This window comes from Coniosporium apollinis, assembly GCF_000281105.1.
Source record: "Coniosporium apollinis CBS 100218 chromosome Unknown supercont1.7, whole genome shotgun sequence".
In the NCBI taxonomy this organism is placed as follows: Eukaryota; Fungi; Ascomycota; class Dothideomycetes; genus Coniosporium; species Coniosporium apollinis.
In genome coordinates, this window is record NW_006913269.1 from 643,513 (window position 1) to 667,960 (window position 24,448).

The window sequence follows — 24,448 nt, forward strand, 5'->3', positions numbered from 1 at the left end:
TTACATGACCTGTGCGCTGTCGTTCAAGTCATGGGCTGGACTCGAGATAAAGCACGGATGCCGACATCACGGATATTGCGTACATGTTTGCTTGGGGTAGCGACGTCCCAAATAATCGTCTCCCATTACTCGGTCCACCCGCCACTGAGGTAGCATACGTCTAGTCGCACTTCGTGGTGCAACATGTGCCACCCGGGCAGCTTTATTGCTTCCAGGTCCCACAGCTACGCTTCACCGCGTCATCGCCATAGTAGTGGTGTACTCGCCTTCGTGGAAGCGATGACAGTGACCATGCCTCGATGATATATTTCTAACTGTTTCCTTGCACGAATTCCACGCCGTCTGAAGTGTGTTCTCTCCGTTCTACTCACATTTGATACCGTCGTCCCTAACGCATCAAGCAAAAGGTGCTCTTACATTCGAACCATTCAGAGTAACCTCCTATTCCCACCATGTTTGCCTTCACATACAAGCTCGACCCAGCCCTCCTCCTCTTCATCTCCCTCCTCATTGTCGTCGCCGCCTACCATATCTCCTTCAGCCACGCCGCAGCAATGCCAAAACCGCCCGCCGAAGACTTCTCTCCCGTACCCAACGCCGACTCCAGCATCTCCAAGCGCGATGACCTCGGCGTGCGCTCCCCCGAAAGCCCCGTCCTTGTACCATCCCGGGCTCCAACTAACAACCCCTTCCAGGTCTACCTCTGCAACAGCGCCAACTGGACCGGTGTCTGCAGACACATGCTACTCGACACGCCCCAAAATGTCTGCCACAACCTGAGCGCCATCGAAGCGTGCGTCTCTCAGCCTCCCGTCCCTAAACTGCAGCTCGAAGACCGCCTCTCGCACCAGGGGCCATACCCCCGCTGACACTTCGCAGGGAGGGCGGCGTCTCGTCTTTTGGGCCGGATGAGGGCGTGAGTTGCTTGGTGTATGAGTATGTGACATCCCTCCTCCGTCCTTTTCTCCTGGCACCACAACGCCCCCCTCATCCCCCCCCCGTCTCCGCAATCGGCACAGCACAGCTGAGACCCCGGCTGCAGCGACTACGGCTGCGACTCTGAAGACGACGGCGATATGTGGGGGTTCAGTTACCCGGGCGAGGGAGACCTGGCGTCACGTGGGTGGGACAATAGGATCTTGAGTTATAAGTGTTTTCGCACCTATGATCCTGAAGGCTGAGGGGAGGTGTTGCAGGGCAGCCTAGGCGGGTGGCGCTGGGGGTGGAGGGTTTTGGTGTTGCTCTGGGCTCGCTTTCTGGTCTGTTCGTTCCTTAAGGCGAAACGATGCGTTGGTTGTTAATGCGCGGATGATGAAGAAAGGACGTTTGTCTGCGTTCGGGGAAGAAAGTTGGATCTTCATGTTGGTATAATTCCTAGTCTAGTGTAGTCGTAATCAGTAATGGTAAATGGAGAGGAGTTGGAATCGTATTGTAAGCTCTTGGGAGCCCTTGATCGCTTTTTTTGAGCCCGCACCCTGAATGGGACAGCACAGCAGGTGGCTAGCTCTAAAAATCACGCCGTTATCCATGCAACAACCCGGTGAGATGATTCTTCCAATAACATAGCGCCATGTCCATCTCCCTGCGCTTTACAGCTCTCTTCCGCCCTTTCATCGCCTTCGTCCCCGCTAATTCCCTAACCAATCCAAAAACTCCGGCGTAAAATAACTAACCACGATACTCGCCCCGGCCCTCAATATCCCCTCGGTAGCCTCAAAAGCCATCGTCTTCAGATCAAACACGCCCGCCTTCGCCGCCGCATGAATCATCGCAAACTCCCCCGAGACCTGATATGCCGCAACCGGCAAATCCTTCCCAATCTCCTTGGCATCGCTAATGATATCCAAATACTGGCTCGCCGGCTTCACCATAATGACATCCGCGCCCTCCTGGATATCCCGCTGGATCGCTCTTCGCGCCAGCCCGCGGCCGCCGGGGGGGAGCTGGTAGCACCTCCGATCCCCAAACGAGGGCGCGGACCCCGCGGCGTCGCGGAAGGGGCCGTACAAGCAGCCGCTGAATTTGGCCGAGTACGACATCAGCACCACCTGGTGCGCGATGCCGGCCTCGATGAGCTTGAGCTTGATGGCGCGGATGCGGCCGTCGTTCATGTCCGAGGGGGCTACGCAGTGCGCGCCGGCGTCGGCATACGCCATGGCGACGTCGCTGATACGGTCGACGGAGAGGGTGTTGTTGAGGCTGCCGTCGTCGCGCAGGATGCCGCAGTGGCCGTGGGAGGTGTATTCGCACAGGCAGACGTCGGCGATGATGAAGAGCGAGGGGAAGGCGCGGCGCAGGAGGCGGATGGATTGGATGACTGGGCCTTGGGGGTCGTCGGCGGAGGTGCCGAGGGCGTCTTTGGAACCGTCGGCGAGGGGCACACCGAAGAGGATTACGGAGCGTAGGCCTTTGCGGACGAGGGGCGTCAGGAAGGGGACGAGTTTGTTGAGGCCGCGCCGGTATTGGTTTGGGAGCGAGGGGATCAGCGTTTCTTCGTCGGGGCGGTCGGACATGAAGAGGGGGTATATGAGCATGGCCTGGGAAGGCAGCGTGTCAGTGGCTGCATTCACAGCCTACGGCGCAGGGTAGAGGCACACCTTGGTCAATTGCCGCTCAGCTTGCCATGCTCGCGCAAGAGGGTGACTGTACCCTCCGTGCAATTGACTCGAGACCTCGCCTGATATGCTGACGCTTGTGGCTGCAGTACTGGCATACGACCGTGCTCTTGACACTTGCGACCTTCGGTCATCGCGGTCGTTGTCGCGGTAGGTAATGTCGGAGACGAGGGATGAGAAGGACATGGTGGCTCGGATTGCGTTGAGGTGACGGGCGTGCAGCACTTGCAGTCTATTCTTCGAGAACGATGCTACTCGTCTGAGTACGAGTACGAGTGCTTTGCGGAGTTTCCCACTGCAAGTGCGGGAGGGGCGGCGGTAGGGCTGAGCGTATAACGGGTGAGGCTGGGGGGAGGCCTGTAGTTCTACAATTCTGGAGGTGCCTTACACAAAATCAAGACTAAGTTAGAGAAGGGCGCTCTTGGTAGTCTTAAAGCAGAGAGAGAGAGCGAGTGTGTGTGTATGTGGTGATGAACAAAGGTGGAGTTGGCTCTGGTCATCAGTCCGCTGACGAATTTCGGGTGTTCCATTCGCCAGCGCCTGCGATGAAGAGCCGCCCAGCCGAGGCGAGGCGCTCCGCGCTTCGCGCTTGTCCATTCCGCCCAGCTTGACCTCTCTGATCAACCACCCACGCCACCTCATCGAATCCTTCCAAATACCTCTGAGCATGTATAGCTATGCCGCCGTGGAGTAGCCAACGTGCTCCATGTCGCCATGCGCATGCAACCTTCTCATGAGGCAGAGCTGCCTCCGCCGCAGCCTCTCCTCAAGATATCCACGGCTTGAGGCGAGGGTGAGGGTTTCAGCGATGCGTCTTGCACGACAGTTATGACTACCGCCGGCTGACGTGAGATTTCGTCCATGCCGTCAAGCCGCTGTCAGATTCAATGGTCGGTCGAGCTAGCTGGGTGGCGTATCTTGTAGGCGGGATTGCTGCGCTGGCTGTTTTATAGAGGCGTACAGTATCTCAATCTAGTGTTTGCCTTAACTCGAACCGCTGTTCGACCCCAGCAAGCGACCGAGGCGTTCTACGGCGGCTAGAATGCTGTACAGTGCTAATGAGCAGTCTAAGAAGATACGTACACGAATATGTGAATGGATAGGGCGAGCAGGCAGTCGCTCTGGACAAGTCAGACCGCACTGTCAGTCTGCCATGTGCTGGAGGGCATTGCGCCACCTCTGATGCCATGTTGTTTACTTAGTTTGCCAAAGTGTTAGTGACCATCTCGTTGCAATAAAAGATTTCTTCCATTGCATGCCGCTTCAGCTGTGCCTGTCCAACATCTTCAACTCTCCAGATCCGGTCACTCACCGCAGCCTCCAAGTTCCCGAGGTCGTGCCTTCTCTCCTGTTGAGGACCATCATCACACCATCCCATCCTCAGCTCTGTTTGAGTCCCACGCTCTTTGACCAACTCCAATCACTCGTTTGAACTTGTTCTGCGCGGCCACTATGTTAACCTACGGCAAACGACGCAACGGCAGACCCTTCTTGTCCGTCTTTCGCGATGAGGATGAGACCACCAATCCCCACAGGAGAGCACCAAGTCAGTACCAGCCCGTCGGCTCCTGTCGCGCGTCATCGTCTCTAACTGCTCCTCTGCGGAAAAAGCAGCCAGCTCTGCCCCAAACACAGACACGGTCCCGCGACTCTTTGACGCGTCCGACGGCCCGACAGGAACCTTACCTACCGTTGAGGGGCACTCGCATCGTGAAGCCACCATCGGCAACAGGCGACACACCGCCGGCAGCTCAACAAGCCTGAGGAGCAGCCCAACTGCAACCTCCTTCACACACGCACCTTTCACCCGTGTGCCCTCATACGTACGCAACAAACCTCTGCCTCCAGTTCCGCCTGCATGGGACCTACCTGTTGGTGATCATCCGCGGGCCTCCGCTCCACTCGTCGATAAATCTACTAACCTGAAGCTCTCATCCTTCACATTACCCAGCAAGAGTTCGCTCACCTCCGAGAACAAGGCCGGTCCAATCATGTTACCTTTAGATCCACCAGACGCTCACCTCACAGCTCTACCGCGGTTGCCTTCGGGCCTCAAGATCTTGGCAAGAACGCTCAGCAAAGCTTCCTATCCTGAACAGCCGGCCGAGGATGAGGTCAAGCCAACGCGCAGCCGAGGGCTCTTTCGCGGCTTCAACCACACGAAAGCACCCAAGCCCGAGAATCTCGTGCCCCTGGCTGACAGCCGCGAAACCAAGCATGTCTTCGGTCGAGTCAAGGATGCAATCTCAGAACACCTGCCCTCACGTACTTCAAGCAGTCGCCGTAGGAGCAGACGGCACACCATGTTGGACGAAGATGAGCTCAGTCTGACACGGGGCGAGGAGGATGAAGATCTGACGATCCGCGTGCAGCGCCGCCGTGCAGTGGAGCAGGCTCTTCAAGAGAGCCCCAAGCTCCAGCAGCTCTTCGACTCGCCATCCAAGGCGCAGTCAACATTCTCAGCGAGGGGCAATCCCACTAGGAACAAAGCTCCCAAGGACAAGGCTCGCGCTCATTCATACTCCATGAGCGACCTTACACAAATCCACAAGGCGCTCAACGAGTCTTGTGAGTCACTGGACGAGTACTATGAGGGAGATTGGGGTGATCCATTCATCGAGTCGCATCATACCGCAACACCTCAGTTCCCACCACGTCTTGACTCTCAGCTGTTTGCTGGCTTCGATCCGAGTTTCAATCTTCCATATGACTTGCACAATGTCTCCTTGCATAACCGCAGGGTTTCCGCAGAGCCTGCATCAAGACATCAAGACAACGAAGACAATGACAGCCTCATGGACGAAGACGTAGAGGACGAAGACGATGTCACTTTCAAGCTCCGCACCGCTCCGTTGCTTACCGCAGCCGTGAAGAAGATGGAGATTCCGAAGACAGTGCCAATCCTGTTGAGGGTCGGCGGACCTGCGACGCGGCCGATTGATCCCTTGCGAAGCCACCCAGATGTTATGAGCTTCGTCGAGATGCCGGAACGCCTGCGCAGTCAGGACTATGCGCAGGCTGACAACACAGCAGACAGGGAGCCTAGCTCTGATGAGTCCAGAAGACCTTCCATCACCATCACCCCGTTAGAGGACGCACCCCAGCCGCGTAGGAAAGGGCGGCTATCAAGAATCGAGGAGGCCAGGGGCGAAGAGTCTCCTCCAGACGCCCAATCCACTCCGCGAGGTGCGTACCGGGGGAAGCACAAGCGTGAAGGGCTCATCCTTTTCCAATCACCGCTAAAGAGAGCGAGCACCCAGTCTGACAAGTCGCTGTCCACAGATAATCGCTGGGAATTCCATCCAGAGCGAGCGCTCTTGTACGATGGCGAACCCTATAGCTATCAAGAAGGGGACACAATGCGGAGCGCCGGGAGCCCGCGCCGTCACTCCTGGATTCCCGAGTCAAACAGCAACAGAGGGTCAAAAGATTCGAAGGCATCGTCGGGGCCGGCATCTTCCAGCCAAGGATCATCCAAGCGGCATTCTTGGGCAGGTTCCGACGGTTTCAAACGCAACTCCGCCGACGCCGGCTTGCTTATCGAGGGAGATGTGGAGCCCAAGAAGAAGAAACGACACTCTCCAGAGTCCATCAACGACCTCATCACCGACTACGCGACTGGCCCAACGGGCTCCTGGTACTCCGTAACCGACGACGTCGACTCCTCCGCCGAAGTCACCATGATCTTCGATCCCCTTCCCAACGACACACACTCAGACACCGCCATGCCCTTGGCCGAAGCAGAGCAACCCTCCTCCCGCGCGCACCACCACCGTTGTCTCTCACTCCCTCCTCACGCCGAACCGATCACCACAGGCCAGCCAGGCCAGACCCTCTTCCGCGACCGCAGCAACGCATCCTTCGCAAGCGCGCTCATCGGCCCGGATCATGCCGAAGGTAGTACGCCCACCAAGACTATCCGCCACCGCCGCTCCCCTGCTCGCCAGATCCGCGGTCACAGAGAGCGGCGCGACACCCTCAAGCAGCGTCACCGCGCGGGGAGCGAGAGCCTGGATGAGCTGGCGCGGGATGACTATATGCATCAGATAGGGCTGGTGAAGAAGAAGTGGAAGATGCCGTCGTTGGGCCGTGGAGGCGTCTGAGCTGCGCTTGTTTTCAGGGGATACAAGATGGACTGCGCTTTGGTGCCTCCTCTTGCCCGTATGGAGTTGAGTTTGCTGTGGGCGTTGGTCTGGTCCTAGGATGCTGTGTGGACGCTGATCTCAGACTTACTCCCCTACGCTACAGGTTTCATACACCGGGCTGCTGGCGCCTTGTACAACACATTTAGGGCGGCAATCTGGCGTTGGTTTCGATTTTGCTGCATAAGATACCCGTAGCTATGTGCTGCACGACCACATAGGTCACGTCTCACTTCTTTGCTAGTGTAGTGTATGATAATCCCCAAACATCTTGGACACATTCACCTCGCATTGCTGGATCGTCTCGTCCGTGAAGAGCAGCAGCCTGTCGGTCGGGAAAGTGTCTAGTTCTACGTGATAGACCGCACAAGGATGAGACCACAGGAGATGTCCGCAAACCCCGCTTGCACCATGCCGCCCCCCACCCCGCGCCCGCTCGAGTGACACATGCAATCTACCAGAAGCAGCACTCCCATCTCTTCGAAACAGCAGGTATCCTCAATCGGATAACCATGCGTTCAAGTCCACGCACTTCGCCGACCGCCCGACTAGCTCGTTCCGGAAACCGCAAGCCTAGCAGAAGGATGCGTAGTCAGTACAAAAGGCGTCTCCAAAGGCGTGAAGGGAAGAAGACTCACTTCATCAAATGATCCATAAAAGTCTGCAAACTGACGTCATCCGTGAAGATCGTCTGGGCCGTCTGACTCACGCCGCCATACGCCCCACTCGTCGTGTGCGTCGTGCTCGGATTGAGCTTGCTCAGCAAGAACCGCGCCTGCGAGCCACCCGCATCGCAAACGATGAACCGCGGCAGCGGGAAACGGTCCTGGATCAGCTCTTTCGCATCCTCCTTGGGCGCCTCCAGCAGCGCCTTGAAGTTCTCGTAGCCCTCCTGCTCGTGGTACCCGGCCTTGCGCCACTCGGCCATCGTCTCGCCGTGGAAGATGAGGATGTGGAAGAAGGTGTCGAGCAGCAGAACGGTTTCGGGTTGGATGGAGGTCGAGTCCAGCAGCACGGGCTGGGAGCCCTCGTGGTCGAAGCCGTACGAGTCGAGGGTCGGCTGGATCATGATGAGGGAGTTGCCCACGTCCTCGTGGTTCAGCACGTGCCGGTAGAACGCCGTCTCGTCGGGCGAGTTGTTGAACACTTGCAGGAACTGGCTGCGCCGTAGGTGGAACATGAATTGCGGGTAGAGCGTGAAGTTCTTCTCCAGTCGGAACGACGACGGGTCGTCTTTTCTGTACTCGGCGAAGCGGCCGCAGAGCCGGATTAGCATCCGGTCTACCCACCGCAGCACGTCGGGCCCGTCGTCCACTTCGGCTTTGAAGACGGCGATCCGCGACATTAGCACTGCGGCGGCTTCTTGGTCGAAGGACTGCGCGATGGCCGGGTCGCCCGAGGGCCCGCTGAGGTTGCGCGCTACGGTCGTGACGCGCAGGTGGTACTGGCCCGTCGAGTGCTGGTAGTAAGTCAGGAACTGGATCATGCCCTTCTGCGGGCCCTGGCCGATCTGGTTGGGTCCCCCCTGGCCCGCGATCTCGAAGTAGATGCCGTAGCTGGCCGCGGGGTCGATGCCGCACATTTTCCAGGAGCACGTGTTGCCGATGCCGCACTCCGTCTCGCCGACGGAGGCGGACTTTTTGTTCATGGAGACGGCGTGGCCGATCAGGCCGGTGACTTTGAGTTCTTTGGTCGTGAGGACTTCGAGCGAGGCGTTGAAGCCCATGAGGAGGTTGTCGTTTTCGTCTTTGTCGAAGATGCGCGCGAAGGATTGCTTGTACATCGAGGAGGTGAAGCTGTCGGTTAGGATCATGTGGCCGCCGGTGGAGTTTGAGAGGCCCTTCATTTCGAGGAGGCCGACTTGGTCTAGGCAGCCTGCGAAGATGTCGATGATGTGGCCGTTGTGCGCTGTCCGCTTGGCCAGGGCGTCGTAGAACTATGTGCATTAGTATGTACCTCATGTAGAAGATACCGGGACCAACCTTTAGCGCCTTCTTGTAGTACTTGATGTTATCCCGGTCGATATCGTGATGTGACCTGATGGGTTCCCTGAGCTCTGGCCCAACCACCATTCCTGGTCCCTCTGTCGCCGGACCGCCTGTGAACAGCATGATCCTTCCACCAGCATTCTGGAACGACGTTTCTAGCAGGCCGACAGCAACACTCAAAGCCACACCGGTGCAGCGTAAGGCTCGCCTGTCGTTCGCAACTGGCCATGGGTCCTTCTGTAGCTGCTCGAGGGCATTCGTGAGCTGGAACTCGCATTGCTGAACCGGCAGGAGGAAGCGCGCAGCAGGACCCATCGGCGGGGGTGCCCGGCCAGGCTGCTGCTGCATATTCGGTCGAAGACCTGGTGCTAACAGACCGAGCATCTCCTGAACCTGCTTGGCGGTGTACTCTTTGCTTCCCCTAAAGACGTACGACTTCTGGCACTCGGTGTATCCAAGCTCGTGCACCTGCGCCATGGTCCCAAATGTGATGAGACCGACCAAAGCGTACGGGGGAAGCAGGCTCAAGCTCATGATTATCGAGTCCTTCAGCGCCTTCAAGCTGTCCTCCTCCTGACACGCATCGACGACGAACACGAAGATAGGTGGAGAGGGCGCAGGGCGCGCCAGCCGGTACTCGATCGTCGTGCTGCTGGGGTGCAGCTCGGGCGGTATCGCATCCTGGGAGATGTCCTTGTAGTGCGGAGGAAGGGCGTTTCGTTGCAGACAGAAGGGGCATATCCACAGTCTGGCTCGCATGTCGACCTGGCAGAACGGATTGAGAACGGCTCTGCAGGGAGCTTTGCAGGTGACGGGCTCGTATTGCAACAGTGGGGTGTCCGATTTCTCCTTTAGAGGGGTGTAGAGGGCGCCAATGGGGACGACGAGGCGCGAAGCTTCCATGCGCGAGCTGGGGAAGGTGTTCCAGCTGAGGCGGACGCCATCTCTGTCCTCTATCTCCCCCCACTGCTCCTTCAGCGACTCGTAATCCATGCTGTGCGCAGGAGGACCGTGGACCCGAAAGGCTGGCTTGAGATGTGTAGTGGTAGAACTCGGCAGCTGTGTCCCAAGTAGTCGAAGAGCTGGGTGCAGAGTTGGGTGCAGAGCTCGGTGGAGTGCGCAGCGGTGATGGGGGGTAGAAGGGCGGCAGCGATATAATCTTATGGCCACGAAGTTCACAACAGCCGCGATGCTGGAGGGAGAGCCCGGAGCCACATCGGAGGCTCGGCTGCGGGCCCCAATGCAGACTAGCGCCAGAACATCCCCGTGAGAATTCCAACGTCGCTGCCAGACGCCGACTTCTTCTCCTTCTTCAATCGTCGCCAGCAACAAACCACATTACTGTCGGCAGCCTCCGATTTACGGTTCGGTGAGGAGGCTGTTTTCGCGCTGAGCGAAGAGGACACTCGACCCATGGCTGGGCGCCTGACTTCGAAGGGTCGTTTCGATCCTTGTGAGAATTTGGGAATCAGCAGCGGTCACATCTAGTTCGGGGATTCAGCTTCTCTTTTTGTATGTCGTAGTCGTAGTCGTAGTCGTAGTCGTAGTCGTTTAGTATCTGCGTAACGCAGTCAGAAGTTCTTCGAGCTCGCTGGCCTTCCGTGTGACATGCATGCAACGTGCTTGTTTCCTGTTATCGGTCCCACTTCACAGAGCACACTATGCAGGCAGGAGGAACTACTCTCATAAGCTTCTCTCAGCGAGTGAGCTTCAAGCCATTGCACACGTTTCGGGGTCGATGTGTGTTGTACGGATAGAAATGTGTGAGGGGCACGATTCACTCGTCGTGGGGCCGACTCGTTCACGCTCCAGCATCCATCAACGACCGACTTCAGGGCTCAGTCTTCCAACATAAGATGACCGGCCTCGAACAACACAAGCAACTCAAGACACTGAAGATGTCAACGTCGCTTGATATGCGTTTGATACAGTTGCAAATGGCTGCAGAGCGCGCTGCAAGCCTCGCTGCGAGCCCACGGTGCCAGCAGCGAGGCACTTCACTTCGCTCCCCTTGAAGGTCAGATCGCGGCCAGTCGGTTTCAGGATCAATACTCCGCTGTCCTATTGTCGATTTTTCCGTTCGGTCGTTTGTTGGCCATAATCTGTCACCGTGGGGAACTGCCCTCATATCTGAACGACTTCTCCGTCTCGCTGGAAAGTTATTGTCCGCACAGCTATGCCCGCACCCTCCATTGTCGGTTGCAGACTATTCATGATGGCTCTTTCATATACTATTTCTTTCTCGTCCGCCTCAATTCCTTCCCTTCTTCAACCATCCTTTCTGCATCTCTCTCGCTATCTTCGTCTTCGTAATCTTCTTGCTTTCCTCAATCTGTTCCTGTCTTACAGCGCTGGTCGCTCATACTGTCTTACTTGCATTTCGCCTCGCTATAATGGATTCGCTGAATGAACTTGGCATTTCTACGAGTTTCGATCCGTGTTTCGGTTTCGATGACGCTGTCCACTCTGAGAAGTGTTCTACCCCGGTTCTCCATGGACCTGACAATACCAACCCTGTCGATGGAGGGCACGGAGATGACGTCCCGCAACACTATGAGCCAGCCGGTGTCACTGACGAAGACCCGTTTGGAGCGGAGTACGATATGTTTACTCATCAGAATGTCGACGGCAACAGCATTGGCCCTTGGGGTTCTGCTTATATCTCTCCCGAGCAACTTCAAGCTGGGACCTATCCCTCGGCTGGGTCTTCTCTCCCAGCTGCAATCGAAGATGGTAACGTCACCCTTCCTTGCAAAACCTGTTTGCGTCGGCATCATAGCTAACTCATGGCCGTCCAGAGAACTACGCGTCTTTCGCGCCGGCCGCGGAGGAGTTGAATCGTAAGTTCACCAATATCATGAAGAAACATACAATCCGAAGGTGAGCTGACTTGAAGTACAGCGGCATTGGATGATGGTACCATCGATCCGTCGGATATCCATGAGTGTATGTTCCGCCAACGTGCTGAGTGTAGCTATGTTCAGACTTCAGACGCTGATTGGAAGCAGCAGTCGAGTACGACGACAACGAGCGTGACGACGACGACGATGACGAGGGCGTGGATGAGGATGAGGAAGAGGATGAGGTCGAGGCCTCATCACTACCTCGTATGTTCACCACGCTTGTACGAGTCGATAGCTTCCAGCTTCATGGCTAATTGACATGTAGCATCAGACGACGAATACTCTTCTGGCGAAGAAGAGGAGCTGGCGCCTCCTCCTTCGCCAACAGCCTCGCCGTCGCCAGCCGCCGCCGCCGCCTCCGAGTCTGGTAAGCTTCAACCCATCATGGAACTCTATAGAATTGGGAATGCGCTAACCGGATGCAGATGAGGAACCAGAGGGCTGCTGCGGATTCTGCGATGCGCCTGACGACGACCTCATGGTCGCTTGTGAGAATGGACCTCCACACCATGCCGTAGAACAGTGGTACCATTTCTCTTGCGTGAGTGAAACGGCGGAGTCGCTGGCGTGTGAGTCCCACGACAGACTGATGGTCTGATGATCTTTCAACCCATTATGCTGACTCCTGTGAACAGTGATTGACCCCTGGATATGCCCAAAGTGCCTTGACGGGGGGAGCGAATCTTCGTCGGAGGCGGACCTACCATCATCTCCTGCTGCTCCCGCAGCTTCTACCAAAGTCAAGAGGAAGAAGCTGAAAGACGCTCCCAAACGTTCAGCATGGAGCCAGGATGAAGACAAGTGGTGCATGCTTGAGCTTCCCAGGATCGACGCGGAGCTCAAGCGAGCTGGCAATCACCGGATTGACGACTTGTGGGCCGCAGTCTCGGCGTATCTGACGAGTAAGTATGGCATGAAGCGCGGTGCAAATGCTGTTCGCAGCCAGTGGATCCGCCGTCTCAGGTTCGTCAGCGGGCATGATGAGCGCCGCGCCGCCAATCCTGGCAGGATGCGCACCAGCCTTCTGTCCAGCAAGAAACGGAAGGCTTCTGGAGAGTCCGATCCTATTACTTCCACTGCAGATGCATCCGCACCAGCATCGAAGAAGAGAAGGATTGCCTCCACCACACCCGCAAAACCAGCAACCTTGTCTTCCGCTCCAACTTCTTCCGCAAGCAAACCAACGTCCTCCGCGCCTACTTCCGCAGCCAAAGTCTCCTCCGCCAACACCTCCTTCGCTGATGATGCTCCACCCGCCTCCCCAGCAGCTTCCTCAGAGCATAAAAAGAGCGGCTCGCCGCAAAGCAGACCCACCCTCGGCGGAAAAAGCCTCTACCCAACAGCCACGGGCTTATCTGCAAAGAATCTCTCCGGTACTAGGCCTACCATCAGCGGCAAAGCTCCGCCAAGCTCGACTGTTTCCGGCAAATACCTTCCTGGAACCAAGCCCACCGTCAGCGGTAAGCGCCCGCCAGGAGCTTCAGCTGTGTCTGGAAAGGTTCTCCCTGGCACCGCTCGCAAAGCACCCGTGAGCAGTGGTGTAACTCAGCAGGCTTCAAGCATTCAGCAAGCTACTCAGCAAGCTCCCAGCAACCCCTTCAACTCCCGCAAGCGGCGTGCAGCTTCCATCTCCGACGATGAAGACGATGACGACGACGACGACTCTGACGACTCTGATGCCTACAACGACTTCATCACCCAGCAGCCCCCCAAGAAATCCGGCAACAGTCAACTCGCCAAGAAGAAGCAGCGTCGTAGCTCGACGACCCACACCTCGACTTTGAACAAGTACAATCCGCGCTATGACTCAGGGGGAAACGCCGATGAAGACGAGTATAGCTCATTAGCCCCGGGGCTCTCGAAGTATACGCCTTTCGATCCGAGCTACACTTATGATGTCCCGCCACCTGCCAGCGCTGTCTCTGGTGGAGCTAGCTCTAAAGGTGCCGTCTCTACAGGTACTGGCTCTGGAGGTGCCGTCTCTGGAGGTGCCGTCTCTGGAGGTGCCATCTCTGGAAGGCCCGTGAAAAAGACTCGGACTCCCGGTGCTGGTCTCGGAACGCTTGCCGAAAGCATCCTTGGAGGTACTGGAGCTGGAACCACTGGGGTCAGGAGTGCTGGTGCTGGAAGCTTTGGTGCTGGAACTGCTGGCCTTTCTACTGGCGCGACAGCTGACACCACCACCGCAGCTCCCGGCGAGAGCGATGAGGACTTTGCAAAGCGGCTGGATGCACAGTTCAATGGTAGCGGCGTTCCTGGCGCTTCTCGCACTTCTAGGCGTGCTGGTGGAAGGAAGTAGATGATTTGGGCTGGATGGGGCTTAGCGCGGCTTGGCGGTGATGTCTGGGGGTGGATTCTGTCACTGGTCGACATTCTGCAGCGCTGATGTGTGTGCCTGGTGCACTACTTGACCTACATTTCGCAACATACTGCGACATCTCTCGACGGCCTTTTCCATAGTTTTTAGCAATACGATACCCATCCACTTCACTGACTTCGTCCCGCACTGCCTGCGAAACCACCTGCGCAAGACCTCTGCGCGCTCTGCACTGACAAAATGGTAACCCAAACCCCATCTCTCCCACCACTCACCCACCACTCTCTCCAATGCCCCATTCTCCTCAGCGCACCATCGTCTCCAACCCCTTCCCCCCCCCCCCCCCCCCCCCCCTCGCCCACTCTCAACCGCACAACAAACCCGCTAACCCACCCACCCCACAGACCGCGCTCTTCAACTTCCAGTCCCTCCTCCTCGTGATCCTGCTCACCATCTGCACGTCCTCGTACCTCCACTACGTGATGCCGGGGCCACTCGACCGCAACAAAGACGGGGTGTTCGGCATCGTGTGGAAGTGCGCGCGCATTGGGGAGAGGCTGAGTCCTTATGTTAGCCTCTGTTGCGTGGCTATGGCTGTGAGTGGTCCCCGTCCCCTGCTGGGTCGCTGAGACGGTGGTGGTGGTGGTGGTGAGGGGCGATGGGAGAGGAGAGAGGAGGGAGAGATGTGGAGGGGGAGATGGGGATCGAGGATTGGACTGAGCTGACGTGATCGTGCTCTCTACAGGTGTCGTTGCTCATCGGCCAGTAAGGTTTCAGCCGGGTGCTGTTCACAGGTCAGAACACGGGGGAAAGGCGGCGGTGGTCCCGTCTTTGCATAGCGCGCGCGTTTCTGGAGGTATGATACGGGAACTTCTCGCGGGCATGGGCGGCGGAGTGGCGCAACAGTGGATAAGCCGCCCGGTGTTGTTCATCGTGGACACGCGCTCAAGGCGGACGGCCTCGGAGCACAGGGAAGAAGATTGTCATGAGTGTCGATATGGGCGGGGCTCTATTGAAAGTCCTTGCGGCCGAGAGTGTTGATGCATTGTATGAAGCTGTGATCACACCTCCGGCAGATGTTAGCAACTCATCGTGTGAGAGCGCCAGAGAGGTGTCTCGGCGACTGTCGCAGACACGTTGCGGTCAAGGAGGTTCAAGAATGGATATTCAGTTCAATATATGTACAGCGATTACTTTTACTATATACAACCCTCCGCTCCGGCAAGGCAGGATGGCAGACAACAACGGATCGGTAAGAGTACAAAACACACCACGCTATCTTGCAAGCGGGCACGCGACGAAGCGAAGTAAGAGGGGAGTGGTTTTTTTGGGGGAATAACCTGCCACCGTGCCTTTTCTAGATCCCGTCGCTCAGGCAGCTTGGCTGCAATCCAAGTTCTATAACGCTCAGCCGTCAAGGGATAGTCGTAGCCTCGAAGCTAGTAAAACAGCCTCCGCCTAGAAGATAATCATCGCACTCGCGTCCGTTCTACGCCTTGCGGGAAGGCCCCGCGTGGCAGATCACCTGCACCGTCTGCGGCCGCAAGCCTTCGGCGTCACTCGCATCCTCGACGACCACGTCATCAACAAATTCCGCGGCGTCACCCATGACCACGTCAGACCTCGCGTCGTCCTCTTCTTCCTCATCGTCATCATGGTCGCTCATCAGTCCCGGATTGGATTCCGCGGTGTTCGGACTGAGCTCCATGGTCGGCGATTCAGGGATGACCTTGTCGGAACTTCCATCGTGGCTGTAGCCGAAGCGCGGCGGTTGCAATGAGGTCGGTGCTAGGCGCATGCCGTCCAGGCGGCCCTTGCGGCTTAGAGGACGCTCGACGGGCGTTGGCAGGACGCTGTCCGTGTCTTCATCATCAGGATCGAGCGCAGCCAGGTCGATCTTCGTGCGTGCAGAGTCGACTAGGTGGCTGAGGTTGCCAGCGAACCCACGTTTTTGAAGAATCGCACTCATGTACGGCGTCTGAGACGACGGAACGAATGCAGGGTTGATCCGCGGCTGTTAGCAACGTTAGCGCTCCGTTCCATCGAGACGTATGGAAAATGTTCGGGATATATCGTGCGCCACCCGAGGAATTCTCAGTGCGAAGCTGAAGCTACACGGCACAATCTTCCGCAATCCCCCGGATTCCTGCGCTACGGTACTTCATTAAGGGATATAACGAGCTTACCTTGTCGCTGGGTGCTTGCTCCACAGGTTTGAACACCGGCTCGGACTTGACGGAACTCGGACCTCGCTTGGGCGCCGCAATTTTCCTCGGCCTTGGAGCAGGCGTCGTCGTGATGAGCGGATGGACAAACGGAGTCGCAGCGACTTGAGCAGATGCCGGTGGAAGTGCTGCAGCAACATGGCTTGCCTCGTGGGTTCTAATGATAGCACCGAACTCGTCAAGGTCTACCGGAACACCGCACTCGTTGGCGGCCTGGTCATGGGTCTTGTAGTTGAGGCTGTGCTTTATCCGGCAGTGATTAATGAAGCCCTGCATGTTGTTGAAGTAGTCTTTCGAACAGATCTTGCACACGAGCCTGACCCACTGACCATCTGTAGAGCGTTTCTGCAAGACGACGCCAGGGGCAGGTTGGCCTTCACCAGGCACCGTGCTCAGTTTCGATCCAGCCGACCCACGTGACGAGCGTTTGGATGCTGGCGGTTGTTGCTCGAGGAATGAGCCGCGTGCGCCACGGCTAACTGGATGTTCTAGAGACCTTTGCCGAGCTGGAACGGAGTCGAAGTGAGGATCGGGAATGAGCCACTTGGCGTAGTGCCGGCTATACGGTCCATCCGTAACTCCGTAGGGCGCTGGATGTTCCGGCTCGGTGAAGCCTGGCGGAGGCGCCAAGGCAGGACCCACACCATGACTAACGATTTCGCTGGGGAAGGTTGCTCCGGGATAGGGCATCAGCTGACATCGGCGCAATTGCTCAAGAGCGATCTGGGACTTGGCGAGTTCCTGTTCAATGAGGCGCAACTCGTTGTGCTTTAGTAGGATCTCGTAGTTGAACTGGGCCTCAATCCCGCGCCGTAGAGCTGCAAGATCAGTAGCCATAGCGGGCGAAGAAATAGTTGTCGGTGAAATGCAGGACGTGCGGCGCGGCGTTTCAGTAGACGTGCCAGTTAAGGCCTCTTTCTGAAATGACGTATCGCTGACTGACGCCTAGATATGAAGTCAGCAGGAGGAACGATTCATGCACAGAATAATCTGCCACAGTTCGAGACTCGTGAATCGAGCAAAGCTGGATTATGAGGAAGTTGCTCAGTGTGAATTCGCAGCTTTTGCGGAAGGAGGAGAGAAAATCGGGCAGGCGCTCTCCACCGAGAGATTTCGGATCGTCGTAGGCTGAAGAGAGAAGTGAAATGCGTATCAAGTTATGGCGATTGTCTGAGAGACGGCCGAACCAAGACATCCTTATGCCTGGTGTGGAAGAGCGCGCAGTAACGGGGACATATAAGGGGTACAAAGTGTTAAGGTATTAGAACTTACTGCTTGGGAAATACTCAGAGCACCAGCGCTCACTTGCTTAACACTCACATTCTCAGCGGCGACGGAGCCGCCTTGCGTGTCGACATGCAAAGCGGGTGCGCCTATCCCAGTTGCTCCGTTAGGCAACTCAGTCTTCACCACAGCGGCAACCCCCGGCGCGTACTTTGGGACCTTTGCAACATGAGCGCCGTGAGGCGAGCCCGTCTCAGGACTATTTGTCCGCCTTCTTTTCAGCTTTTTCAGCAGCGGAATCTCAACGGCAGGCGACTGGCGCGGCTTGTTGTACACAGACTTCTCCATGATCTTGTCGCATGGCGGCTCGGAGCTCCAAGGGAGCCGCCATATAGTTTGCATATTAGAGAAGACGGTTGCCTGCTCGATCCGACGGTCATCTGACGTGCTGTGGCGGCGTTGGCTAGGAGCGCGGGTGGTGGGTGGTTTGCGATGCGACGGCCGATCTCGCAACGAGAGGTCCGATAGCTCTGGAGTTCGCGACAACGCGCGCAACAACAGCTATGCGATAAGGAAGTGGGAGGGCAGAAGCAGAAAGAGTAACAAAGTCTTGAGAATGAGTGACGAGAACGACAAGGCCGTGGCGGCGTGCAGCGGCGAAACGCTCGATAGGAATGCGATTATTGGCAACAGTAAAGGTTGCGCGAACAGAGATAGGACAATACCGAAGCTTCTAGAAGGTTTATTGAAATACAAGATCGAAGAGCCAGAAGTGGGTTGCTGCGCGCAGCTCGGACGAGAATAAAACCACGGTCGGGCGTGTTGTGGACAAGTGTAAGAAAGTAAGGTTGTGGGGATGTAGGTCCGGCTGGCGATGATGAGACGAAGATGGCCGGAGAGATGGGCGCTGCCCGCTCAAACAGACACACAAGCCGATTCCCGCAGAGACGGGGGGGCTTGTCCGGAAACTGACGCACACTGCGCAAGTGCATGCAGCTAACAACGCCTTGGCTTTGAATGGTGATTCAGTACCAGACTTTTATTGGCTCTCAGGGGTTCCGCGGGGGCCACTCAGCGACAGCTGTCCCGGGAGATTCTGGCCGATGCAAAATGACTCCGACTGGAGGGGACGCTTCTGGAATGCGCATTGCTCGAGTAACGTCAACACCGACCTGATGCAACGCGCAACATGTCTCTCGAGATAAGACCGTCCGAACCCACGCACACAAGTATTGTGATATCCCATCGCGCGGCTCGCGGCACTGCAAGTACAAACGGACGCGCGGATATCGGGCCGCTGCCGTAGGCCGTCCGAGCTTCAAGCCCTTGGCCAACGCAAGTCTAAAATGGATGTTGCCGCAGTTTACATATGATGGTAGTAAGAAGGTGTAGCAACGTCTATTTTAGCCAGCCCTTGAGTATTCGTGAGACTGAGCAGTTGTCGCGCCGGCGAGGACGAGGTGTATCGGAGCAATGGAAGCGCTTTTGATAGAGGTTAGCTGGAATCGTTCAGGAAGATCCAAACAGAGTGGAGAGGAAAGAACCTGCTGTAACGATCCTGTTAGTATGAAGCGTAGTAGCAACCATAAATCAGATGGTGGGCTCGAGGGACGTCCCGCTCAAAATCCATGGCCTTTCACCAGCCCTCATAGGCCGGATGGTAAATGGCGCTGGAAGCCCACGAGCGCCAAGCCCTCACTTATGTAATCCTCGCTAGGTACCTGAGGGGTATCAGTCTCACGCATCTAAACCACCTCATGGCATGCATTTCCAGTTGCTGGCCTGCTCTATAGCAGGAGTGAAGAAGGAGATTGCTCCAAACCAGTCAACGGTTTGATGCGAGCAACTTTATATTTCCTGACAACAGGCATGCACTACCTATCAGACATAAGGTATCTCGATGCTGTACGCTAATATGTATATTCTGAGCATCTTACTTCCTATGCACACCGAAAGAGCCATACAATCGTCGGCAATCATCGACAGCCATCCATGCCCATATACCTGAAAGACTCATAACATTCGCCATCGTATATGCCGCGAAACAAACCGAAATGCATACGGGTGAGCCGTAGCCGCACCGCGCGCCAAACCATCAAAAACCGAAACAATGCAAAACACCATCGCTGTGCGCTCAATTCGGGCGATCACGGTAAATGCCGCGCTTGACCCTCGTCGGATTCCCCGCTACCACCGTAAAAGGGGGGACGTCCTAACGCACAAGACACTGTCAGCACGTTTCACTTCCACAGTGACTTTCGAGTCTACTCACCCTCGTAACCACACTCCCCGCCCCAATCGTACTCCCCTTGCCTACTTTCAACCCCGGCAGAATCGTCACCCCACCTCCCACAAAAACATCTTCATCAATGAAAACCTTCTGCCCAATCGCCGGTCCCACGCTCCCATTCCTACACCTCGGTTCGGTACTCAACGTGTTCCCATAAATATTCACATTGGGTCCCAGCACAGTCCTTGGCCCAATAAACACCTCGCACGGATCCAGAATGGTGCAGCCGTGCCCAATGACCACCTCATCCCCGATGTTGATGTTGTACCCATAATCGCACATGAAAGGCGCCTCGATCTCGACGTCGTTGCCAAGGCGACCGATCGGATTGGCGGATGAGGCGCGCGAGGCAGGTGTATGGGCTGGCTCAAGGACGGCGCGGAAGAGGCGGGTGCGCTCTGCGCGGCTCACGCCGACGGCGGGGTTGGTCGCGTTGTTGAAGCGCCACAGGGCTGCTTTGCATTGCTCGCGTTCGTCGACGAGTTGGGGGCTGAAGGGGAGATAGTACTCTTCGTTGAGCATCTTTTCTTTCTCGGTGCGGACGGGTGGTGGTGGCGGTGGTGGCGGCTGCTGTTGCTGCTGTTGCTGCTGCTGCTGCTGCTGCTGCTGCTGCTGCTGCTGCTGAGGCGGTAGGGGCGCCATAGGGGGCTTGGGGTATTGTTGCTGGAGGGCGAGTTGGGCGGTCGCTGCTGATAGGGAGCTGTTGATGCTGCTGGAGCGGTTGCGGTCTGTGTCTACGTCTGTAAAGCTGCGATTGCTGCTTCTGTGAGAGGTGTATCAGCTTCGTGTCAATGCGGTCGAAAAGGGGAAGGAGCATCAATATACCCTGGCATGGACTGCGTGTGCGACGTCAGAGAGCGTGGATGGTGCGGGGTGGTCGCAGGCTGCTCCGCGTAGTCCTGTGCATGTGTTTTTGTTTTTTCTGGCGGTCGCTTCAGATATGGGTCGTTTACAGCAGCGCGATCGGAGACGTAGGGCCGTTGAGGCAGCTCTCCCCAAGGTGAATTCGATGGCTCGCCCCAGTGGCTTTTGCGCTTCGAGTACTGAGGCTCCGCGTCCTCGTGGCGAACAGGCCTGCTATGGCTGCCGTCGGCAACTTGTACGGTTCCGTAGTCGCTGTATTGTTCAGGCGCCTGTCGCACGCTGTAACAGTGTCAGTACTTGTGGCTTCGCGACCGTTTTTTCTCTCAGGCGAAAAGACGGGCTGAACTTGCTAAAGGAACATGACCAGGCAGGGAGCCTCAAGCTGACTTACTTCTGGTATACCGGCGGTTGGTCCGCGAACCCGTCTTTAGCTTGAAGTGGGATCGGTCCTTTGTGCATGCCTGGTTTGGTCCATGTAGATTTTAGATTATAGCCCTCGCACCTGAATCCACCGCGATAACAATTATTGCCTAGATAGTGGTCAGTATGCGCCTGACTTTACCGTACAAATGGCGTGAGGTAGCCTACATGTTGGTTTCTGTTCGTCACATTTCTTTTTCCTTCTACGACATGTCTGGCATCCGGTCTTGGTTCGGTTGCTGAACACCTGAGAACTCTTTAGCCTGAACCGAGAAGTTGGTTAGTTATGGTATATCTTACCCTCTTCCTCTTCTTTGGGTCCGCAATTTGTACACCACCGTGCATCATCTCAGCACCATCAAAGTCTGATTGCGATGGCGGAGGGCCCATCGATCGATCGCCTGACAGATCACCGCTCGACATTCGCGGCTGCGACTCTGAACCTTGAGGGTCCCGTCGGAAAGTGGTCTCCGCATCACGGGCCTCCGAACTGTGGGTTTGTGTTCGCTGTCTGCTCGACCAAGGTTCTTCGACATCATTGGGGGTGATCGCATACTCGAGACGGTAATTTGACGACCGTTCCGCTCCAGAACTTGTGTCGTGTCGCCTGGGCTGGTCATGGGCATTGTGCGACAACCGATCTAGTTCAGGTTCGCGTGCATCTGGATGGCGTGGCGCCCGACTGCTGGTTGAAACCTGATTCGTCCAGCAATTGGGTGGAGTGTCCCGCTCATCTTCCATCACTGATCGTTTTCGTTTTCCAGAAGCGCTCGAAGGCGATTGCTTTCTGTCTGGTGAAGTTCCTCGTGACGGCCTGTCGCCGTTTGATATTGTTGAGCGCCAGTCCTCGCGATGGTTCGAAGCCGATCCCATCTCGTCTGGACTACCAGTGCTTGAGTGGCCACGTGGAGATGCACGACCGTGGTGTGTCATTCCGTTCGATCCGATATCCTGGGGCGGCGATGGCTGGCGTCCATTCACTGCAGTGAACCCTGAGGTATGGGGTGTTACGATTCCATTCTTTGCATGATATGTCTCTTCTAGGGTTACGGTTGGCATCCTTCTTTAATTGTGGCTGCCCCTACCAGTACCAGCAACTTTCGCACCACGACAACCGACAAGGTGCTGAGCGCGGCGAGTGGTCTTGAAGATTGTACCGTACGTTCCTTCGAGATACGCAGGGCGCTTCGCGACAACGCTACTAAACGGCTCGAGGCGTTCCAGACAATAGATCCTCCTCTTAAGATAGCGTTCAAGTGGGCTAGCTTTTTAGACTACAACGTAATGCGCCCTCGTCCTGCTCTCCAATACCACGATGTATAGATATTCAAAGTTTAGATGGTCGTAGGGGGAGGGTATGCGGCGGTTGATTACGCGCTTAGGCTCGTTGTGCGATGACGGCGGTAGCGACGAATCGGCCTCCTCAACAGTTCTCTGACTCGTCTCTTACTCGAAGGTGCTTGGGAACCTTTCGAGAGAAACTCTGACGCCGCGGAAGCAGTGTGCGTTGCTGAGTCTATCCCGGTGCGATGCCGGCGTTTGTCCCCGCGGGTAACGGTTAGTTGGCGGCCAGTAAACGCGGGTAGCGCAGATATCGTGATATGGACAGCGGAGAGCGCTGAATGGGTTGCTTGTAAGTACACGATCGAATACTCGGCTGTAGCAGCAAGCTCAACGACAGTCATTGAGGTGAGTTCAGGGCAGCGAGGTCGGAGTTGAGGATGGAGGGCGGCTGTTACCTCTTTTAGTTCTCGCGCGGCAAGCGGCATGCTGGGGGTTCTGGTGTCAATCCCAGCATGCAGCATACGATTGGTCACATTTCCAGGGACTTGTAGGCGGCTATGCTCCTACTAATCGTCGTTCTGTACGATCGCTCGCATCGACTTGTGCTCTGTCCAGGAGGGGATTCAGCGCATAACTAACTGAGGACGGTGTTCACTGTCATGGGCAAGCACCTACACTCTCGGTCATTGCATCAGAGTGGGAGGCCGCTCGTGGCACCGTCGACAGGGTGATGAGCTGGCAAGTTGGGTGCACCTGCGCCTGCACATCTGGGCCCAAGCGGAAGGGGATGAGGGGATGATGAAGAGCGGCCCCAATGCCTCAATCGAAGAGGGGGCGATGCAAGATCCAGGATCTAAGGAAGCCGCCGCTCAATAGCCCGTACAGCGCCGCCTAGCTGATAACCGTCTCAGGCCTTGGCTCATGGGATTAAGCTGCCGAGGGCTTGCGCGCCATTGAAGCCGCATGGCGCTTCAAGCGCGGCGCGCTGCGAGGCTTCCACCAACACCAACGGCCGCCAACGAGCGCGCCCAATGTCTCAAATCAGCTGGCAGCAGTCGATGGGTCCTGGCTGAGCCTTCAACGCCGTTAGAGTTGTGGAGAGCGCTGCAAAGCACCGACGGACAGGGCGCTTAAATGAGACCTTAGCGCCAACCCTTCCGCCAGGCGGCTAGGAGGCGTGGGTGTCGCCAGCCGGGGAAAGGTAATTTGGTGACAAGTCCCATGTGACACTCCGACAGGCTGTGTCTGAGTGTGCAATCCTTGGCCTGCTGCTTCCTTCGACAAATCGGAGACTATGGACTCTTAGTGCCGCAACGGGAGGAGTACCGCTGTCTCAGCACCTGGCATTGCGTGGATGGGAACCTCTGGGATCGCATCCCACTGGACGAACTCGCACTTCCCTACTGTCCACACGCCCTCCGCAAGCATGCTGGGCAACATCCAAGACGGTTGGCCGCAGACCTGTTGCGGTCGCGGGCAGCGTTTGTGCTCGTCCCAAGATGTGCTGTTTCTGTTTCTTGCATCTCACCGGACACAACGTCCTCGCCGATCGCGCCGTGTTGGCAGGTGGGAGATTTCTGTGCCGCTTGGTGGCGGGCGCCATCAGGCTTCTCGGGATTTGTGCGACGGCCGCCCCTCACGCCGTGACACCCGCGGCGGCTAGCAAGCAGCACCATTGCCGCGCCGCAGCCAAGCGGAGGTACAAAGGTACAAAGGTACAAAGGTACCAAGGCACGACAGCACACGCGCGCCTCACCGAATGGATCGGTGCTTGTGCAGCCTGCCATGACCCGAAGTATCCTCAAGAGCGCATGGTCATCAGCAGAAGCAGCTGGGCATTTCCCCCTTAAGGAAGCAGCGCCAGCAGCGGATTCGAGCATGCCATGTCTCGTTGCTCACCATCTGCGCGCCTAAACTTGGGGAGCCGCGCTGTGCTTCGCAAGGCATGGGAGACATGAGTCGAAGGTCACACGGCGGAGCACCCATTGGATTCTCTATGGCACTGGTGTCTTTCGCTTGATGGAAGGAAGCAAACCAATCCTCCAGTATCAGTATCAGTATCAGTATCAAATCTCGTATGCTGGCCGTGAACGTTAGGACATTGCCGGCTACCTGGACCCTGTTTTGGACGGCCAATAGTACTAAGTAGTCAACACTAAACCAACGTCAGGCACAA

At 56.7% G+C, this 24,448-nt stretch overlaps 7 protein-coding genes across 7 annotated transcripts; 3 read left to right on the forward strand and 4 right to left on the reverse strand.

Moving 5' to 3' along the window:
* Nucleotides 1-452: 452 nt before the first annotated feature.
* Nucleotides 453-1,181, forward strand: W97_02127 (uncharacterized protein; the record flags this gene model as incomplete). Its single annotated transcript, XM_007780029.1, has 3 exons — nucleotides 453-793; nucleotides 880-936; nucleotides 1,043-1,181. 3 exons carry the CDS (start codon nucleotides 453-455, stop codon nucleotides 1,179-1,181), a joined length of 537 nt encoding a protein of 178 aa, XP_007778219.1.
* Nucleotides 1,182-1,628: 447 nt separating this feature from the next.
* Nucleotides 1,629-2,801, reverse strand: W97_02128 (delta-aminolevulinic acid dehydratase; the record flags this gene model as incomplete). The annotated part of the gene is made up of 2 exons (XM_007780030.1): nucleotides 1,629-2,537; nucleotides 2,598-2,801. The coding sequence occupies 2 exons, from the start codon at nucleotides 2,799-2,801 to the stop codon at nucleotides 1,629-1,631; spliced, it is 1,113 nt and encodes a 370-aa protein (XP_007778220.1).
* A 1,266-nt stretch (nucleotides 2,802-4,067) lies between these two features.
* On the forward strand, nucleotides 4,068-6,718 carry W97_02129 (uncharacterized protein; the record flags this gene model as incomplete). The annotated part of the gene is made up of 2 exons (XM_007780031.1): nucleotides 4,068-4,161; nucleotides 4,230-6,718. 2 exons carry the CDS (start codon nucleotides 4,068-4,070, stop codon nucleotides 6,716-6,718), a joined length of 2,583 nt encoding a protein of 860 aa, XP_007778221.1.
* A 673-nt stretch (nucleotides 6,719-7,391) lies between these two features.
* On the reverse strand, nucleotides 7,392-9,738 carry W97_02130 (protein transporter sec-23; the record flags this gene model as incomplete). Its single annotated transcript, XM_007780032.1, has 2 exons — nucleotides 7,392-8,693; nucleotides 8,740-9,738. 2 exons carry the CDS (start codon nucleotides 9,736-9,738, stop codon nucleotides 7,392-7,394), a joined length of 2,301 nt encoding a protein of 766 aa, XP_007778222.1.
* Nucleotides 9,739-11,138: 1,400 nt separating this feature from the next.
* W97_02131 (uncharacterized protein) lies at nucleotides 11,139-13,947 on the forward strand (the record flags this gene model as incomplete). The annotated part of the gene is made up of 7 exons (XM_007780033.1): nucleotides 11,139-11,478; nucleotides 11,544-11,585; nucleotides 11,647-11,691; nucleotides 11,754-11,852; nucleotides 11,914-12,015; nucleotides 12,074-12,217; nucleotides 12,284-13,947. 7 exons carry the CDS (start codon nucleotides 11,139-11,141, stop codon nucleotides 13,945-13,947), a joined length of 2,436 nt encoding a protein of 811 aa, XP_007778223.1.
* Nucleotides 13,948-15,454: 1,507 nt separating this feature from the next.
* W97_02132 (uncharacterized protein) lies at nucleotides 15,455-17,816 on the reverse strand (the record flags this gene model as incomplete). Its single annotated transcript, XM_007780034.1, has 3 exons — nucleotides 15,455-15,979; nucleotides 16,152-17,135; nucleotides 17,511-17,816. 3 exons carry the CDS (start codon nucleotides 17,814-17,816, stop codon nucleotides 15,455-15,457), a joined length of 1,815 nt encoding a protein of 604 aa, XP_007778224.1.
* A 1,732-nt stretch (nucleotides 17,817-19,548) lies between these two features.
* W97_02133 (uncharacterized protein) lies at nucleotides 19,549-21,411 on the reverse strand (the record flags this gene model as incomplete). Its single annotated transcript, XM_007780035.1, has 6 exons — nucleotides 19,549-19,626; nucleotides 19,687-20,467; nucleotides 20,530-20,847; nucleotides 20,960-21,098; nucleotides 21,157-21,235; nucleotides 21,289-21,411. The coding sequence occupies 6 exons, from the start codon at nucleotides 21,409-21,411 to the stop codon at nucleotides 19,549-19,551; spliced, it is 1,518 nt and encodes a 505-aa protein (XP_007778225.1).
* Nucleotides 21,412-24,448: the final 3,037 nt, after the last annotated feature.